The 20,992-nt window shown below is 43.9% G+C and overlaps 1 protein-coding gene across 7 annotated transcripts in view; it reads right to left on the reverse strand.

The window, feature by feature from the left end:
- The window catches only part of AGAP1 (ArfGAP with GTPase domain, ankyrin repeat and PH domain 1), a 627,710-nt gene that overhangs the window by 199,606 nt on the left and 407,112 nt on the right, over positions 1 to 20,992 (reverse strand). For all 7 annotated transcript variants that reach the window (XM_082260665.1, XM_082260664.1, XM_082260666.1 and 4 more), the window contains 2 exons: positions 17,093 to 17,220; positions 9,543 to 9,698 (listed from right to left, as the gene is read on the reverse strand). In XM_082260665.1, coding sequence (XP_082116791.1) covers positions 9,543 to 9,698; positions 17,093 to 17,220 — 284 coding nt within the window. The remainder of the gene's footprint in view (positions 1 to 9,542; positions 9,699 to 17,092; positions 17,221 to 20,992) is intronic.

The following is a 20,992-nucleotide window of genomic DNA, read 5'->3' on the forward strand; positions in this document are numbered from 1 at the left end:
CAGGATGAAGATTGGTCCTTGAGACAGCAGATCTTCCCACAGAGGAAGTCTCCATGGAGAATCTACGACCATTTTTACCAGGTCTGCGTACCAAGACCGCCGGGACCAGTCTGGTGCCACCAGAACAACCGGAATACCTTCTACCGTTACCCGGCGAAGAAACCTCTGCAGTAGTACGAGCGGAGGGAAGGCATAAATCAGCCGATACTGGCTCCAAGGAGCCACCAAGGTGTTTGTGGCATCGGCCAGAGGATCCTGAGACTTGGCCATAAAACGCTGGACTTTGCTGTTGAGGCGGGATGCAAACAGATCCACGCCTGGAGTCCACCAACGGACACACAGGAGATGAAACTCCTCAGGATGAAGGGACAAAGGGTAACGCCACAAACTGAAAGTGCTCCTCTGCCACCGCAAAACGGAGGAATCGCTTAGATCCCTCGAATATGGGGACGCCCAGATACGCATCTTTGATATCAATGGAGGCCTGAAAATCCCCCTAATTCAAGGACGCCACCATCGACGAAATGGACTCCATTCGAAACTTCTGCACCCGCACAAAACTGTTCAGAGCCTTGAGATCCAGGATTGGACGCACCTTGCCCCCCTTTCTGGGCACCGTGAACAGGTTTGAATAGAAACCTTGAAAGCGTTCCTGCGGGGGAACCGGCGCAATCACTCCTTCAGCCAGGAGATCCTGCACAGCCTCCCAGAGATCTTTCAAACACTGTGGAGACAGGTGAAGATTTGGTTGAAAAAACCTGTCCCCCGGCCGGGACCAAAATTCAATCTTGTACCCAGAACAAATCAGTTTGCAAACCCATTTGTCTTGAACAAAGTCCAGGGTTCCTGAAAGAAGTGCAGACGTCCCCCCACCCCCGAAATGGGTGAGGGTGCCCCTTAATGCTGAAGAGGACTTGTTTGCGGAACCGGGCTGACTGGCCTTGGGCTTGCCCCAGTGCCTCTAATTCCCTCCATAAGCTCTGAACGAACCTAACCTTTTTCTTGCGCCCCGGAGGCACTAAAAAACCGCCTATGAATGGTAAAGAAAGGTCCCCGATTAGCACGGGGTGTTTTACCTTTGGAGGATTGAGGAAGTCAGGCCCTTGATCAACTCATTCAGTGAGTCGCCAAACCCTCTCCCAGAAAAGGTAGATCTGTCAGGGCTTTCTTGGAAGCCTGGTCAGGCGATCAGCTCTTCAGCCAAACCTTGCACTGGAGGGCAATCCCCACTGCTGAAACTCTGGCCACCAGGGGAGCCTCATCCAGCGACGCATCACACAGGAACACCAGGGCCTTAGAATAGAACCCGCCAACACGTGAAGATGGCGGGAAAGGGATTCCACCCCCTGTCCAACAGGGGAATCCTCGACAGGCACAATAGTAGATTTGTTCAACCTGGAGACCGGGTGGTCCACCTTAGACAGCACCATACAACGGTTGTGGAAACCGTCTCAGCAAAAGGATACCGCGTTTAAAGTGCTTAGGCACTACTAGTACATTCTTGATGCGCCGCCATCGATCATTAACAATATAATGAAAAGTCTCGGGACAAGGGAAAACCTTGCCCGACTTTTGGGTCTTGCGGGAGCCAAAAGACACCCGCGCCCCTGCCGGCGTGGTCTCATCTGCCAATTTTAAAGTTTCCCTTACTGAAGCAATCAGGGCTTCCCCCAGAGCGCGTTCCCGCACTGCAGTTGAAGAAGACAGGTCCACTTCACCATCCGATTGCGAGGACAGCAACCCCTCAGGTAGGGGGGTGTCTGTGGCGACCATATCAGCCTCTGAATCAGAGGATCCCACCAAAGAAAGGAAGCGGCCGTTTTCGACTAGTAACCTTTTTCATTACAAAATCAATTTTGTCGCCAGGCTTTCTAGAGCTGCTGAAATTGCGGCCAGCGACTGCGATCTGGACGTCCGGGTGTCGCACTGAGTGGGTCTGAGGGTGAAATTACAGCTTAGGACTCCATAATCAATATAACAGAAAAACGGAGTACTGTCACTTTAAGAAGCCCGACTGCGGTTCCCACCGCCGATCGCAGCGGTCTGTGGAGTCCCCCTTAAATATACACTGGCAGCACAGTGTGCAGGGATATGCCCACAAAGACCCCAGTACTGTACCACCTCCAGAGAAAAACCTCCTGAATCGGACTATGCAGCAGGATGAAGAATCACAGGAAGTGACCTCGGCCTGGATGTGAAAGGTCATGCTGCCTTTGTAGCTCAATAGGACTACACAAAAATGGATGCCAATGCAATTAAATAGGAAGCACAGGGAAAATGGCTGCCCCATTATAGTCAATGGGAAAAAAATTATACATTGCCCACACTTAAGATGGTGGCGCCCACAGCGTGCCATGCAGCCAGGGACCCCAAAACGAAGGCCTCAAGGATCTACAACCAGACCCAGCAAGAAACAAGGTACCATTGCCACCCCCCTCAGGACGCCAGGCGCCCCAGTTACATAGCCCCCTGTGGGGATGGGAGAGGGAGACAGGGCACAGGGCCGGGTACCTGACAGGCCAGGGGGATTCTTTAGGAAGTCCAGGTCCTAATATCCCCAGGAGAGGGCCCACATCCCCCCAAGACCACCAAGGGACTGGGTCACATTTACTCACCATACCATGGACCGCTCCAGGCAGACCGACTCCCACCCGAAGTGGGAGTGCTGCTAGACGAGGGGTACGTTGTGACTCTAGGCGTTCCAGGTTGTCGCATCCCAGCGAGACATCCACTCGCAGGCTCGTCCCCATCCAGAAAGGGGCACAGTGGTGGTGAGGCCTAGTGGGGGACTATAACCTGCTCACACATGTAGGCCAGTCTGGGGAGACCTTAAGGATCTAAATTATCCAGTGCGAAACTCCAGCCGGCATTGCTTGCAGATCACCAGGAGGATCCCCCTAAACACTAGCTAGCAAAGTGAGTAAAGAAAAATAAAAACAAAATATTCTGAAAAGAATAAAAAAATGAGGCCGAAGTCCCAGCAGGAAACCTAGGTCCCACTCTAGGCAGAAAAAAAAAACTGGAGCAGAGGGTGTGTGATTTATTCCTGTGGGGACAGCCCCATGGGCGTGGAGATTTACATTTTTCCTGCCTAGAACTAATCCTGCAGGGGGCAACATAACCCAATGGCTAATGAAGATGGAGGCTGCGTCTATCAATGAACGATAGAGAAACATAATTTAAGGATAATTTGACTTGGTGCTCTGGTGGTCATCAAAAAAATCTGTGTATTATACAGTGCATTCGCTTTTTCTACATTTTATGTTGCAGACTTATTCCAAAATAGATTAAATTCATTATTTTCCTCAAAATTCTACAAACAATACCCCATAATGACAACGTGAAAGAAGTTGGTTTGAAATCTTTACAAATGTATTAAAATAAAAAAAAATCATATATACATAAGTATTCACAGCCTTTGCTCAATACTTTGTTGAAGCACCTTTGGCACCAATTACAGCCTCAGGTCTTTTTGACTATGATGCTACAAGCTTGGCACACCTATTTTTGGGCAGTTTCCCCCATTCTTCTTTGCAGGACCTCTCAAGCTCCATCAAGTTAGATCAGGAGCATCGCTGCACAGCCATTTTCAGATCTCTCCAGAGATGTTTAAATCGGGTTCATGTCTGGGCTCTGGCTGGGCAGCTCAAGGTCATTCACAGAGTTGTCCCACAGCCACTCCTTTGTTATTCTTGGCTGTGTGCTTAGGGTCATTGGCCTATTGGAAGATGAACCTTCGGCCCAGTCGGAGGTCCAGAGCAGGTTTTTATCAAGGATGTCTCTGTACATTGCTGCATTCATCTTTCTCTCAATCCTGACTAATCTCCTAGCTCCTGCCAATGAAAAACATCCCCACAGCATGATGCTGAAATCACCATGCTTCACTGTAGGGATGGTATTGGCCAGGTGATGAGTGGTGCCTGGTTTCCTCCAGACATGACGCTTGCCATTCAGGCCAAAGAGTTCAATCTTTGTTTCATCATACCAGAGAATTTTGTTTCTCATGGTCTGAGAGTCCTTCAGGTGCCTTTTGGCAAACTCCAGGTGGGCTGTCATGTGCATTTTACGGAGGAGTGGCTTCTGTCTGGCCCCTCTACCATACAGGCCTGATTGGTGGAGTGCTGCAGAGATGGTTGTTCTTCTGGAAATGTCTCCTCTCTCCACAGAGAAATGCTGGACCTCTGTCAGAGTGATCATCGAGTTGTTGGTCCTCTTCCTGACTAATGCCCTTTTCCCCCCGATTGCGCAGGTGGCCAGGTGACCCAATCCAGGAAGAGTCTCGGTGGTTCTAAACTTCTTCCATTTACGGATAATGGAGGCCACTGTGCTCCTTAGGACCCTCAATGCTGCAGAATTGTTTATATACCCATCCCCAGATTTGTGCCTTGATACAATCCTGTCTCGGAGGTCTACAGACAATTCCTTGGACTTCATATGGTTTGTGGTCTGGCATGCACTGTTAACTGTGGGACCTTATATAGACAGGTGTGTGCCTTTCCAAATCATGTCCAATAAACTAAGTTCCCCATAGATGGACTCCAATCAAGTAGTAGAAACATCTCAAGGATGATCAATGAAAACAGGATGCACCTGAGCTTAATTTTGAGTGTTAAAATGGCTGTGAATACTTCTGTACATGTGATTTTTATTTTTTTTTTATAAATTTGCAAAGATTTCAAACAAACTTCTTTCACGTTGTCATTATGGGGTATTGTTTGTGGAATTTTGAGGAAAATAATAAATTTAATACATTTTGGAATAAGGCTGTAACATACCAAAATGTGGAAAAAGTGAAGAGCTGTGAATACTTTCCGGATGCACTGTACAGTAGATTCCTCTTACAGGGTGTACATACCTTGCATTCTAACAAATTAGAGGCAGGGTCCTATTAATTGTTTAGGAGCAACTGTTCAAAGTGAATTTCTAAGTTTTAGATGGCAAGGGGCAGGAATTAGTTTCTAGCTGGGTCTTCATTACTGCCTGAAACCCCTAAAGGTGGCCATACACTATATAACCGGCTCTACAATCTCAATAAATTAACCAAACCTATGTATTATGAGGACACACTACATTTACTAAGCATTAATTCCGGTTGACCCTTGCAATTAAAAGCTGATTTTAAGAAGTTTGTAAAATCAGATTTTATATTGCATGTTGAACACATGACAAGCTGACCTTGGCTAAAGCCCCATTCACATGGGCCGAATGTCGGGCAGCATCAGCCAGTTCAATAGAAACCTGCTGACATTCCGCCTGTGTTTAGTGCAGCCGGTCCAAAAGAAGCGGGCTGTTTGCCCGGCTTCTGTTGAAGGGGCATGACCAAAAAAGGTCTGCGACCATCTCACAGTCAGTGCTCTTAGCCAATGGCTGAGAGCGCTGACTGGACTGTTCTGGCGGGGGGGCTTTTTTCTTTTATGAGCTAAAATAGAGCCGATTCATTCTAATGTGCCTATGCACACAGGCGCGTAGATGAGCGCCACGTACCGTATTCTTTAGTAAGAACAAATTAGAAGAATCTGCATTTTTGGACAGTAATTTACACCTAATGCGTGCATTTGCGCGCAAATGCGATCAAATGAACGCACACGATCATACTGTTGATCTGAAAAAATGTTTGCATATTCAGAGGCGCGAATTTGCGTGAACGCATATGTGCGAAAATACGCGCAAGTGCGCGCTTTTCAATAAAACAAAAATTACGAAAAAGGAGATGCTCAAATGGGAGTATCGTGTGCAGGAGGCCTTAATGTGAGATCTGGGGTCAAAAAGACCTCAGATCTCACATCTACACTTTAAAAAAAAAAAAACGGACCCTTTGAGGTGGTTGACGTCGCTCCGGTCCTCCAAGGCCATAGAGTCGAGTGGGGGCCATCTTGCCCTCACTTGACTTTGTGCCCAGGACTCCATCAGACCGGATTGTTTTCCCCGCCACCGACGGCTCCGGTTAGCAGGGAAAATGATTGGGAAGCAGGGGGGGGGGGGGGGCGGTCACCTCTCCCACCACCCATAAAAGTGATCCCCTGGCGAATCCGCCGCTGGGACCACTTTTATGTTAAAGCGGACCGCCCGCCGTTTAAAAAAATCACTGGGGTTTTGGCAGCTATTTGCTGCCATAACCCCGGTATTTAATGTCAAAGTAAAAACAAAAAACTGCGGCAGGTGGTTTGTAAGTGGTTGAAAAGTTATCTTACGAGAAAAAATGTTGTGCTTGTCCCTTTGGATATTTCCACATGAACTGTTGTGATCAGTTCTCGAAAGCTGTGCACAAACGATCAGATTATCGGACAATCGCACTCAATGCGTTTTTTTCATCGGATATTCTCATCATAAATACTAAGGCTTAAGGGTTACTGTCAATGTGCTTTGCCCTTGTGTAAATGACATCAGTTTGAGAGGCTTCTGAGATCATTCAGAATTCATTGACAGAAGTATTTGACCTCCTTATGAACTTCAACCTGTGGTAAAGTGGTTTTAAAGTCAGATTTATAAATAACTGACATCCCCTCTGTTGTAGCAAGATATAAAGTAGTATGTGTCAGTTTCTTTTTTAAATTATAATCCTAAATAACTTATTACACAGCGCCGCTGTGCGGTCTCATGACCTCCCTCTGCTCTCCTTCCCCAATCTAAGGAGAGCAGTGGGAGGGGTTGAGATTCCCCTCTGTCGTATGCCTGCCAGCAGAGGGAGGTCATGCGCTGTGCAAGAAGGTATTTAGGATTATAATTAAAGAAAAATGAATAAATAACACACAGTACTTTATATATCTTTCTACAACAGAGATGATGCCAGTTATTTATAAATCTGAATTTACAGCCACAGGTGATTAGCAACAGAAGGGGAGGGTTTGGAGATTGGCTTTCACACGCAGACTAGGAACTGACAGGCAGGGATGGAGGGGGAGACTCTGAACACAGTGTAATGACGGAAGCACGTAAGCTAACCACGGTATCAAGGACCAGCAGCCATGATTACCGTGGTCAGCACACAGAGGGTAACAAAGGAAAAGGCAGGATCAGCCAGGTATTTTACAGCACAGAATTGGACAACAGCACAAGCACTGTGGTATTATTGATCATGCTCTAAAGGAACAGAAGCTTTTTTTTTTTTCCTTTTTAGGGTTACAACCACTTTAAGGCGAGTTGTATGCAATTCCCCTGATATAAGCTAGGTGACCAGCATTTTTCATCTCCTTCCTTTTCCAGTATCATAAAAAGAAGTAAAAGGTCCCTCTATGTTAGGGTGGATCATGCATGCATGGCTCTCTGAAGTCTATAGGTGGGCTAACGGCTGCCATTGAATTTCAGTCAATTTCTGCTAATTTGGCTGAAATCTGAGCCGTGATAGGCCCTATAGGCACCACCCAGCTCAACAACAGTCGAAAATTGTTAGTAGAACAATGACTGCATGGAATCCATCCAACCACTGTTATTCTGACAGCTGCAGGTGACAGCTACCAAGATACAACAGCTGGCAGGGGAGATTTCTCCATCCATGCCATTCACCCTACATGTGTATGGTTAGCTTAAGTGAGCTCTTTATATATTACCATGAAGGATCCACTGGCGACCAGAAGACACAGAATTTATATCCTCTGCCCTCTAATGGACACTTCATGTATTGTTATATCACTGTGTCCATGGTCACAGTGAGCTTCGGGAGGGAGAGACCTTCTTCCCGAAGTACTCGACAGCAGTGAACACCCGATTGAGGTTCAAGCTCTATCCACTCGAACAAAACAGAGCCATTTTGTGTGAAAACACCTCTGTATCCAAGATAAACACTTGATTTGATGCTTTCATAATAGGAACATCTATAGGAACATCCTTAATCTGTTCTCATCCAACCAACATTGCTTATACCAAGCCAAGGGATGAACACAAAACGCCCATTATATAGAAATCCCTAAATCTGTAATTTTTATCCAGACACAGAGGGAGTGTTTGGTCTGAACCAAGTATTTACCCATGCACACAAATCTAGAGCACAATGATCTACCTCCCTATCACTCATGAATACGAGTTGATACTTGGGTGACCTTTATTCAACCGGCAGAGAAACTTTGTAGATACATTTTCTACAGCTACACGCTTTGTGAAGCCAGCTTCCAGCAGACTATCTTTCCCATCATGAATATTTGCTTACTCTATTTTGATAAACTATATGCTCTGTGTGACAATATCATGGCAAGTATGGCCACCTTCAGGCTGGAGGAATAGACAGACACCAATTTCGTGGCTAAACAAAGTTAAAGATGTTTAAAATTGATTTAACTAAGTTTTCATAGGCCTGTCTATTATAATGCTTAGCGAAAATAACAAAGCTAGGCTCTGTCATTCCAAATTTCCGTAGCCGTCTGGAAGAAAAAAAAAAAGCCTTAATCTCTACTGCCATCTGGTGGCAATCAGAACAAACTAAAGAAATACAACTAATTCCAGCAGATTAGGTAGGGAAGCACACAGGTGATTTTTGCTACTACAATCGCACTACTAAAATTGCCCATGATTGCCTGTGATTGATCGCTAGCAATCACTAAAAAATTTAAGCATTGTGCTATTATTCATTATTATTCACTGTACTATTAATTCATTGTTATTACATGCCACACTCCATTTTTACTAATATAAGCAGTGATTGCTAGCAACTGATTGTAGAGCAATCATGGATAATTATCTCACAAGCAAAAAATTGCCTATATGTGCCCAGCTTTAAGCCCTATTCACACCAGTGTGTTGTGGTAAAGCGTACAATGCAAGGTAACAAATAAAAAGCATCACAGTGTACAGATTTGAACTATCCGTGCAATGTGGTATGCTGTGTTTACTAACAGCCCATTCAAAATGAATGAGCAACTTAATACACATGTTAAATATGTATGCATGCATACATATTTGTTAATGCGCAAATACCATGTATTAAAAACAACACGGTGAGGTTGATTTACTAAAGACAAATATACTGTGCACTGCAAATGCATTTGTTCTAGATCTGAGGGGAAGCTCTGTTAGTTTCGATCATCCAATCATGTACAAGCAAAAAATGTGTTTTTTTTTTTTTTTTTTCCTTGCATGGGATTGGGTATCCTTTGCAAAGTGAAGCTTTACCTCATTTACTAAGCTATAGAGCAAGTGCACTTGCAGTGTACCGTATATTTGCCTTTAGTGAATCAACTTCATTGTAAGCAGGCCCTAACCTTTAAAATTTCAAAAGTATTTGGCACTGAATGACAATTGTGAATTGATAACTTTGATTCTGCTCTTTACATACTGATGAAAGGATTGAGCTCACATGTTGGCAAAATGGCTGACTCTTGTGTTATTCACAGTGTTATCGGAGCTCAGGGGTAGGTACTAAGGGGTTCTTAGTGGCCCTGAAATTTAGTATATCTGCCTGTGGCAGTAAATATCCTTATTATTTGCTTGTCTCAAGTTTTATGGTGGTTCTGTTAGTTTGTCAGCTTAGCATCCACCAAAAGATTTTGATGCTGTAAGAAAGTGCACTGGATGAAATTCTCTCCCTGGAGTAAACACTTATCAGAACTCACCGTGAACAGGTTAGATCTTCGCTTGGACTGTTTGCGCACTGGAGTTGGAGTACTGGCAGTGGGAGGTACATCAATCCTCAGCTCTTTCTGGCTAGTGCTGGGAGTAGATGGAACGGATGAAGAATAGTCACTTAGACTGCCTCCTCCATTACTGGTCTGTGCAGAGAACATAGAAAACATTATACTGGAGTACATGGATCATAGAACATAATGCTATTTAAAATATTTGATAAAGCGCTAATGACCCTTTTTAGTTGGAGTTACTGAAAAAAATATAGTAATTCCAGTAATCATTACTAATAAAAATGAATGTATAAAAAGCAAGCAAAATTATTATATTATCTTATATTTGTCAACTTGATTGTGTAGGTAGGTAGGTTTATGTGTGTATTTAATTCTCCACTGCTCACCACTACTGTCCTCATCAAAAAAACAGTTGGTAAACAGACCCCAGACACTGAGCCACTCTTTCTATGAATCACAGCTTGTCAAGAAGTCCATCTGAAGGGTGTGCAACTCAGCAAACACACACTAATGTCTAGTATACACAGTGAGAAAATCAGAAGAACAAAATCGTTTTCTAAGTGATCGTACGATAATCTGATCATTAGTACACAGCTTTTGAGAGCCAATCACGACAGTTCATGCAAAATTATCTGCAGGGACAAGCACAAAAAATGTTCTCATACGATACCAGAATTAACAATTTATGTTCAATCAGTACAGTATTAGTCCTGAAAAAAATCGACTAAGACTGTGCATATTCCGAAACAAAAGAATGCATTACATTACATTCCTTCCGAAGTTGTATTCTGTCGTACATCAGACAAATTTCATAACTTTACATTTTCGATATGAAAATAGCATGCAAAAAAAAAAAAAACGGACAATCATTTTTCCGATATTCTCATCATGTGTACGATGCTAAACAAGCCCAAGGAAAAAAAAAAACAGTACTGGGGAGTGCCTGCAGCTCAAAAAGCCATCTGAATACCCCATACACCGGCATCAGATGGGGCCTGAATATCCACCTGATAGAAATCAGAGAATGGGGGAACATCCACCTGGTAGAATTTAGAGCTGAACTCCAACTTTCTTTTCGCTAGAACTGAATAGAATGATCAGTCCCAGCATAGATCATACTTCTGATGTCTGCAGATCCTCTGATATTGTGAGTTTAGTTGAGGCTTTGTACCATATAGCACAATGTATAGTCTGATGTAGACTGAGACCCTTCCATAGCTGCTTCCTGCTTAAAGCGGTAGTATCCCGCTTTTTGACACTTTTAACTACAGGTAAGCCTATAATAAGGCTTACCTGTAGGTACAATTAATATCTCCTAAACCGGCACGCTCTGGAGGTCCGGGGGGACCTTCAGTTTTCCTTGCCGGAAAATCACTCCCGCGCGCATGCGCGGGAGTGACGTCATAGCGACTCCGGCCAATCACAGCGCTGGAGCCGCCGAACTCGGAAGAGACGCCGAGGGATCATGGCAGCGCCCGCAGTGGTGTGCGGGGGTCCGTGTCGGGGCTTCGTTCTAAGGTGCATACTAGCTCATTATGCCTTTGTCTTGCAGGGTTTTTTTTTTTTTTTTTTCCGGGTTTACAACCGCTTTAAAGTGATTGTAAAGTCTTGTTTAAAAAAAATAAATAAATAAATAACAGATATGTTATACTTACCTGTTCTGTGCAGTTGGATTTGCACAGAGTGGCCTGGATCCTCCTCTTCTCGGGTCCCTCTTCTGTGCTCCTGGCCCGTCTCTCCTCTTGAGTGACCCCACAGAAAGAAGCCTGCTATGGGGGCACTTAAGACACTCCATTCAGACATGGAGCCGTGCCCTGGACCTGCCTCCTCTCTCTCCTGATTGGCTGACTGACTTTGATTGACAGCAGAGGGAGCCAATGGCACCACGCTGCTGTCTCAGCCACTAAAGAGAGGAGTCCTGGGCAGCTGAGAAACTCCTGCAACATCACTGGATAGAGATGGGCTCAGTTAAGTATTAGGGGGGCTGCTGCACACAGAAGGCTTTTTTATCTTCTTGCATTGAGAAAAAAACCTTCTGCCTTTACAATCCATTTACTCTCTAGCCTAAAACACACCCCTCTGTAGTCTTTAAGTGTCTGAAAATGATGTCACTTCCTTCACAGCTCTGATGGTGGGTGGGATGGAATACACCCTAATTAGCATTCAGTCCCGCCCAGTTACACCTACAGGAAGAGGCCAAATCTCTCAAGTCCCTCCTCACAGATCACAGAATTATTCAAAAGGAAACTACTTCATACACAGCCTGTTCTGATAGCTTTAGATTTAAATCCTGCCCAGTTAAATATGCCGACCAGTGTGAACAGGGAGAGTCCCAAACCTCAGATCCCTGCTCTCTGTGATCTGATTAATTTACATATGAAGGAAACATAGTCCTTCCTCTGTAGTCTATCAGTAAGCCATTATTGTTTGGCATGCTGCAAGACAGGAATGACACATTTACACCTGCTTTGCAGACTCGAGAGTGATCTGCATTCGGACCCACTCACATCAACTCGCAGAACTGCTACAACTTACTCCCATAGCCCGCCTTGAAACTACAGAGGCTCAAAGCATGATGGGACATGTAGTATCAGGACTGGCAGAGGAAGGAAACAGGAAGTCAGAGAACTTTGAAATTCAGACACACAAACATGATTGTACAGCTAAATAGGGTAAGCTACAGATAACATGACAGTGGGGTTGTGATTCATTTACATGCACAATGCATCTGTTGTTGGGGGGAGGAAAATCTAGAGTTCTGCTTTAAGCCGGCCATAGACGGTGCGATTTTCTTTCCTGCATGTCTGTCTAAATCACTTATAGATGGTGGAATGAGAAGGTGTTACACCCTAATGGGGACCATCCGTTTAGACAAAAAGGGAATCGGTCATTCTGAGTGTCTTACAGCTCCAACCACATTCAGGGAGAGGAATTTTTTATTTTGGGACCTGGACAGAGGGAGGGAACTGAGATATCATGATTTAAGGTGAAAATCAGAAACGACCCTAGGTAGCAAGAAAGTCCTGGGCCTCAACACTGCCTTATCCCAATGCAAAACAAGAAAAGGTTCCTTGCAGGATAAGGCTGCCAGTTCAGACACCCACCTTTTAGAGGTAATGGCTACAAGGAATATGACATTGTGTTTGAGAGTGGAGTAGATAGATGAAGGTCTCTAATGAGTTCAAATAGGGGTTTTTGGAGGACCAGATTCAGATTCCAAATCGTCACAAGGGAATAAACAAGGGAAGCTACATGGTTGACTCCTTGCACAAACATCTTATCAAGCAAGAGGAGGCCAATAGTTTTGACACACCACAGACAGAGTAAAAACGTGACTTTTAGTAGCATTGAGAGCCAAACACTAGCCCAGACCCAGCTGTAAGGAAAGGTTTCTTCCTACAAAGCATATTCTAGGGAAGAAGCCCCAAGACTAAAGCTGGCTACACACTATACAATTTTTGTACAAGTTTCTTGTACAACTTTCCTTTAGATTTAACAAAACCATATAATTTGAGGTAAACCTAAACACTTTCACATTGCATGCAATCAGGCAGACCCTTGTACTACATAGTTGAAGGTAAATCTAATGGAAATTGAACAACAAAAATCGGATAATGTGTATCCAGCTTAACACACCAAGTGAACTAAGCCTTTCACGGCCAATGATGGACCAGACGAGAAGTAGAATTCCTAGCATTTAACATTGTGGGAATCACAGGTTCAGAGATGCCCCGTCTCTCAGAAACTGAGCTTCAACAGGCATGCCAATAAAGTTAGTGATCATAAAGCAGGAAAGTCCTTGAGACAGAAGATCTGAATGATCTGAAAGAGTACATGGATCATCTGTCAAGAGTCTTACCAGGTTAGAGTACAACCGTCATCTAGGCTGATCCAGAGCAATAAGGATAACTAAAATAACCCCCATCTCGATCCTAGGAAGCAGAGGAGGAAGAGTTTTCAAGGGAGGAAAGGCCTACGGGGTGTACTGAACCCACCAATCCGCCAGAGCCTTTTCCCAGTTTCATTGCTGGCATATATTTAAACTTGTACTATGTTTTTATTACTGGTTGTGTGGTGCTTCATCTAAAGTCCCAATGGGCAAAACTCTGTAATTGTATGTATACAGGGATGGAGGCGCTTCGCAGGGCACTACCAACCACATTTTGTTTCTTTTTGATACCTAAAATGCCCCCCATCTCGATACTAGGAAGCAGACAAGGAAGAGTTTTCAAGGGAGGAAAAGGCATACAGGGTGTACTGATCCCACCAATCCGCCAGAGCATTCACTTTTGCCACTGGAGGATCCCTGTACCTGGAGGAAAACCCGTGCAGTTTGTTGTTGAACCAGGTGGTTTACATCAAACAGCCTCCACCTGTGATTCATGTGCTGGAACACCTCAGGGTGAAGGATCCACTCCCCAGAGTCCAGCTGCTGCAAGCTCAGGAAGGAATGCTGGATTGGGTGACCCTCCAGCAGGATGATCCAAAGCTGTATAGACAGCCAAGTTACCCGAAGCTCTGGATATTGATTGAGAAATAGGATTCTTCTGACAAAAAAGGCCTTTGCACTAACAGAGTGTCCAAAACTCCTCTCCAGTACAACAGGCTGGCATCCATCTAGTGGGTCTTCTAAAATATGGTAATAAGGGGCTTCCCTGATTTCCGAGCTCAGTTCTTTAGTTTTGGGAACAGAGAAAAAAAAAACATGTTGGAGTAAAATCCATAAATTGTCACAGGAACTAAGGCAATGACACCTTGATCCAGAAGACCAGTGAGCGCTAGATGGAGATGTGCTAATTTGTGCAAGGTTGGAGGTAAAAAAAAAACAAGGGGAGGGCTGGGAGTGAAACTAGCCACTTCCTGCACCCAAGCATCCAAGATGGAAGCTTTGCAGGTGTCTCCAAAGTTTAACAAACTTTCCCCAGTTTGAAAAGTGTCCTTCATGCAGAGAATGGTGAGTCCCAGATCCAGGGGGTAGACCAAGAGAGAAAAGAATTTTCCTAAAGTGGTTATAAAGTCAAAACTTTTTTTACCTTAATACATTCCCTGCATTAGGGTAAAAAAATGCCCCATTACTTTTTTCCGGTAGAAGAAACCGTTATTTTCTAGTTTCAGAGTGGTTAACACTGCATCAATGAAACCTGAAGCTGCCTCTTGAAATTTAGGAGTAATGGCAGAAGACTGGCTCCTTGGAGGCAGGCTCTGTCAGGAAGGAAAGGAGTTACCCCGAATTATACAGAATTTCAGAGGCTACAAGCAGATCAGATACAGAATCTGCAGGGGAAGGCATGGATGGGCACTAGTGGAATTTGTAGTCAAAATTAGTAAAAACTAAGTAATTTGAGCAATAAAGTTCTGCATGACTGTAGTAAAAATCTGAGCTGAAAGGGCTGAGGAGTTGGCCACACTGGGCAGGGCAAGGGAAGACTCTAAGATAGAATAGAGTTTAGAATCAGAGAATAACAATATTACAGGCTGCAGCACTGGAGCCATAGTGTTTTCTTGGGGACACCCATCACAGTGAAGGCTGTCAACCTAGCTCCAGCAGCAATGTGGAGAAGGGGCTTGAGAAATGGCACTAGTACAAATAAGTTAGTCCTCACAGAGCAGAGCTTAAAACTCTTAAAAAGATGCAAAACAAACAATTATTATTGGTTTTTTGTAAGCTTTATAAAACTAATCACAGGTGATGCCTATATTGGGCTGGAAGTAGACTCTGAAAAGACAGCCCTAAAGGTTGTTACGGATATCCAGAGCCATGTTAGAGAGATTTCCCCTCACTTACTGTCCCAGTGATAATGGTTTCACCAAAAAGGAAAAAAGGGAAAATCTACAATGGCACTACAGCCAAAAAAAAAGCCAGTAACACATTGCAAGCAGCAAAATTGTCAAGCTAGGTAAGCAGTTCCCCTAACAAAAATTGCATGGGGAGAATATCAGCTTACTGGTTTGGCTAGGGGAGAGGCAGTTTCAAGGGAAAAGGTAAGAGATCTGTTAGTGATCATGATACTGGCACATTGTTACCAAAGGCAGGATTGCTCATCTTACAGGGATGAGAAAGCTCTCTAATGGAGTCCTGGACAGCATTAAAAACATGACAGGGTTCAAAACCTTCCCTGCTCTATGCAGCACCAAAATGTTTTTTACTGGACTTTAACCTGCCCATAATTATGAGACTACAGTTTGAGTGTTTTCAGCTGGATCATCTCTTTTTTTTATGGTTTAGACAAATGCCTGCCAATGAACTATAAGGGAATGTGAAAGCTGTACAGGTGAGAAAAAAAAATGTTCAGATCGTTCAAATTTCCCTAAAATAAGCTGTCCCAAAAACACCTGGTAGAGCCACCCCTCATCTATGCAAATAAAACTCATACTCTTCCAGTGAAAATGACACTTGGGCAGGTGAGAAAAAAATATGTTCTGATCGATCACGTTTCCATGAGATAAGCCACATGCGCCTGGCAGATTTCACCCTACCTTCTTTCTTTACATATAAACATGACAATGATCCAAGCATTAACATTTAAAGCAAGCCATAGATTAATCTATTTTTTTCCTTCCAATATGTGTGGAAGGAAAGAAAATTGCTAGATTCCCCCATCAACCCAGTCAGTTTTGATGGGGGGATGCCTCCCTAAGTGCTATTGTATTCTGTCAGCGGGGAGCCATCCCAGCCAGCAGAATACAATGATTGATGCTAGTGATCGCATGCAGAAAAATCCAACAGGCTGGTTGTACCCAAGTTGATCAATGGATCGACTTGGGTACAATCAGTCTGCCCATACATGGATCGAAATGTAGCTGTCTCTGCTGAACTGGGTGAATTTTGATCATTGTATGGCCGCCTTAAAGCGGTTGTAAACCCTAAAAAATAAAAAAAAAATTAAAAAAAACCTGCAAGACAAAGGCATAATGAGCTAGTATGCATCGCATACTAACCCATTATGGGTAACTTACCTTAGAACGAAGCCCTGACACGGACCCCCGGACATCGATGCGGGCGCTGCCATGATCCCTCTCCGTCTCTTCCGGGTTCGGCGGCTCCGGCGCGGTGATAGGCCGTAAGAGACGGCTCCGGCGCGATTATTTGCTGGAGCCGCGATGACGTCACTCCAGGGCATGCGCGCGGGAGTGATTTTCCGGCAAGCTCCCGGCAAACTAATTGAAGGTCCCCCCGGACCTTCAGAGCGCATGCACCGCTCGCGCTCGCGGCTGCATGCACTGTAAATCTCTCCTAAACCATGCCGGTTTCGGAGATATTATTTGTACCTACAGGTAAGCCTTATTATAGGCTTACCTGTAGGTAAAAGTGTCAAAAAGCGGGATACTACCGCTTTAAGTGTGTACTGGCAAACTTTGGTGTTGGAGGCAGTGAAGTTATGTGCGCACATAAAAACGCTTACTCAGGTCTATAAAGACTAAGCTTACTATGATCTACCTTCATACAGTAGTAGCTGAAAAACATCCGTTATCTAGTCATGTCAAATCAAATGTTTATTTATCCATATGGTTTAAAGGGAGCATACCTGGCTGATATGCACAGCTGACACCTGTGCAGAACAAACAGACGTGTGGCTGGGGGAGTTTGGCAGAGACTTGCAGGGACCGATGGAAAGCTGTTGCTTTTTACGAGTTGCCACGATCTTCTGGGCCACTAGAGAAAGAACAGAACAAAGATACTGTGTCAGTTCAAACGGTAAAACACATGCAATAGTGAGGAAAATAAATGCAAAAGAACTTAGCACGGGGACAAAAACAAAAGGTGAAGACGCAGGTTTTATAAAGTGATGAACACGAGGATCATTACACAATTTCTCTGTAGTTATTGCATTTCATGTTTTGGCAGCTAAGCAAGGAAACGGACTACACCCCCCGACATCAAGCTAGTAGGATGAGATTTGCAGTGTAGAAATTTTTAGCATGCTGAAGAATAACGTTACTCTAGGCTTCACATATAAAATTGTAAGAAATCTGAATGTCAAACCAATATTCCCTTCATTTTATACTCTACCAAAGAAACACAAAAAAGAGAATCTGATTGGTTGTTAAGGCCAAGCCACTATTCCCCATTTGTAAATCTATAAAAAGGCTTATTACTCAGGTGGACGCAATGGTTCATGGTAGAGTTGCACGATTAATCATTAAAAAAAAAAAAAAAAAAATTGTGCTCTCGATTCACCCCCCCCCCCCCCCCCACGGTCCTAAGACCCCATTCACACTGGGGCGACCTGGTCGCCTGACAGGTCGCCTGGCATAGAGAAGCTGTGGAACCGTTCTAATAGGAGCGACACAAGTCGCTCCAACTTAGAAAAAGGGTCCGGAGCTTCTTTGGGGCGACCTGGAGCGACCTGCATTGACTTCAATGTTATGAAGTCCTTGCCGGCCGCTCCAAGGTCGCGGTGCGAGCTGCGCGCCGCGACATGCGAGGTCGCCCCGGGAAGTCGGATCGCCCCAGTGTGAACGGGGCCTAAAACGGCTTTTCCTCGATTCATTCAGAGCCGATCTCTGCTCACTCATGGCTGTCAGAAAAAAAAAAGAGCCTCCAGCAAATGTTTAACAATATTGTGAAGGCTGCAAGATAACTATCAACACAATGCTTTACAATGTATCATTTCGTTATTTTAGATCAAGGCCCCTTTCACACATTCCGGTCCGTCAGCGGACTCTGTTTTTCTCAGCGGGGGATCAATCCACCGATCCCCCGCTGCGCAGGTGGATGGCAGCTCTCTGTCTCTTGCTGTGTGCGGAGGCGGAGCTATCAGGTCCCCGCTCTTCTCTATGGGGGAAACGGATAGGAACGGACCGTCTGTCCATTCTCATCCGATCCCATCTGACCCGCCACACGGATGGAAAATAGGGTTTCCATCCGTACGGATTTGACGGATCGGATGTCAGCAAACATGTCTCTGCTGACATCCTATGCCCCATAGAGATGCACGGGGCATCCGTTCAGATCCGCCAAAAAAACTGACATGCCTGTGTGAAAGGGGCTCAAAAGGAATGAACTTCGTCTGTAAATGAGGGCAGATTAACCTCTTAAAGACTAAATCCTTCAAACTCATTTTCGAAAAACTAACACTCGGCCATGAGAGCAAATGATCGTGCCATCATGTAATGACCGATAAATCGTTAAATGGATATAAATGAATCTGTTTTTTGTTAGTTTTTTCACATATACCTAGTGCAAACAGCTTGGACGAGAAACACATTAACCTTTCAATTTATCGCTCGTTCGGCAGAAAATTTCCAAACTTGTCCTTTGTCTTTTTTGGCTCAAAAACGTCACAACCGATTACCGATTCGTGCCCATTACCTGTCCAAAAAAACGAAAGAACTGTCCAAACGGCTGAATTTCGGCCAATTTTGCCTATAGTGTATGGCCAGCATTAAGCTCCATTCACACCTGAGCGTATTGTTTTCAGGCATTTTTTGGGGGCTTTTTTCAGGTGTTTTTTTCTGGCTTTTTCAGGTGTTTTTTTCAGGCTTTTTCAGGTGTTTTTTGCAGGTGTTTGGAGGCAGGCATTGTCATCTAACAAAAATGCTTGTAATCTGCCAAAAAAGAAGCTTGTGTACTTTTTTGAGCTTCAGGCGTTTTGCTACAGGCAACAGAATGCTCAGATATGAACAGGGGCCATGAAATGAATGGGATTGATTTTGCTTGTTGGGTGTTTTGAGACTTCAGAGATGAGTGTTTTATGAGCTGAAATACTCTCAGGTGTGAACAGGGCCTAAGCCTTTTTCTGACACTTGTTGCTTACAAGTTAAATCAGTATTTTTGCTAGAAAATTACTTAGAACCCCCAAACATTATATATATATATATATATATATACACACACACACACACACACATATATATATATATATACATATACATACATACATACATACACACACATATACATATATATATATATATATATATTTTTTTTTTTTTTTTTTTTTTAGCAGAGACCCTAGAGAATAAAATGGCGATCGTTGCAATCTTTTATGTCACACTGTATTTGCGCTGAATTCTTTCAAACTCGTTTTTTTGCAAAAAAAAATACACTTTAATGAATTTTAAAAAAAAAAGCTAAACAGTAAAGTTAGCCCAATTTTTTTGATTTTTTTTTTGTATAATGTAAAAGATGATGTTACGCCAAGAATCGTGATCTTTATTCTAAGCAAAAAATTGTGATTCTCATTTTATCCAGAATCCTGCAGCTCTAGTTAATTGTATGCCAGGCAATATCAAAATACAGTGGAAAGCAGATTGTGGTTTGGCATTGTATGTACACAAAACTTTGACACCAACATGTCTTCTCAGTAAGTGCACATCCCGGTCTGTTACTATGGCTCTTTTCTGATGCTAGCTTTTTTATTTTTTGATAAGTTCCTTTTCCATTTTTACATCTGCTTGTTTTTTTTTTATAAAAAGATGATTTTTTTCCCCATTGTAAGGTTTTTTTTACTGAAAAAAATAAAATAAAATAATATATTATATATATATATATATATATATATACACACACACACACACACACATACATACATACATATACACCGAGGGCCAGATGTCCTCTAGTGGGCCCTTTGCTCACTGCCCGGCACCGCAGAGATTGGCTGGCAATTGCCATTGAACACCAGAATTGCCAGGTCTGCCACTGGCACCCTGTGCTTTTCCCAAATAAGAGTAAGTTTACCGTGAGCACGTGTGACAGACGTGAAAGCGTCTGGAGAAGCCGTGGATAAAGGTTATGCTGCTTGTATCATCGTTTAGCATAACCGGTTTGGTGGGGGGTCAGTGATGGTTTGAGGAGAAATATTCATTGAGGGACGCACAGACCTCTACAGGCAAGACAATGGCACCCTGACTGCCCTTAGGTATTGGAATTAAATCCTTGAACCCACTGTAAAAATCTACGCTGGTGCAGTGGGTCCTGGGTTCCTCCTGGTGCACGACAATGCCAGGCCTCATGTGGCAAGAGTATGCAGCCAGTTCCTGGAGGATGAAGGAATGGATACGATTAAATAGCCCCCGCGCCTGACCTAAATCCAATGAAACACCTCTGGGACATTATATTTTGGTCCATTCAACTCTGCCAAGTTGCACCTCAGTGATGCCGTGGTCCAGATCTGGGATGAAATACCCCAGGACACGATCCGTTGTCTCATTAGGAGCATGCCCTGATGTTGTCAGGCATGCATACAAGCACGTGGGGGCCATACAAACTACTGAGTATCAATTTGAGTAGCTGCAATGGAATTTCAGAAAAATGGACTAGCCTGCTGCATCATTTTTTCACTTTGATTTTCTGAGTGTCTTTGAATTCAGCCCTCTGTAGGATGATAATGTTCATTTCCATCAAACAATGTGGCATCCTTTCCTTCCTAACACATTACCCAGTCCACATCAGTATATATATCCAGCATGATATTTTTCCC

The sequence above is a fragment of the Pelophylax lessonae genome, assembly GCF_965119305.1.
Source record: "Pelophylax lessonae genome assembly, chromosome: 6".
Classification (NCBI taxonomy): domain Eukaryota; kingdom Metazoa; phylum Chordata; class Amphibia; order Anura; family Ranidae; genus Pelophylax; species Pelophylax lessonae.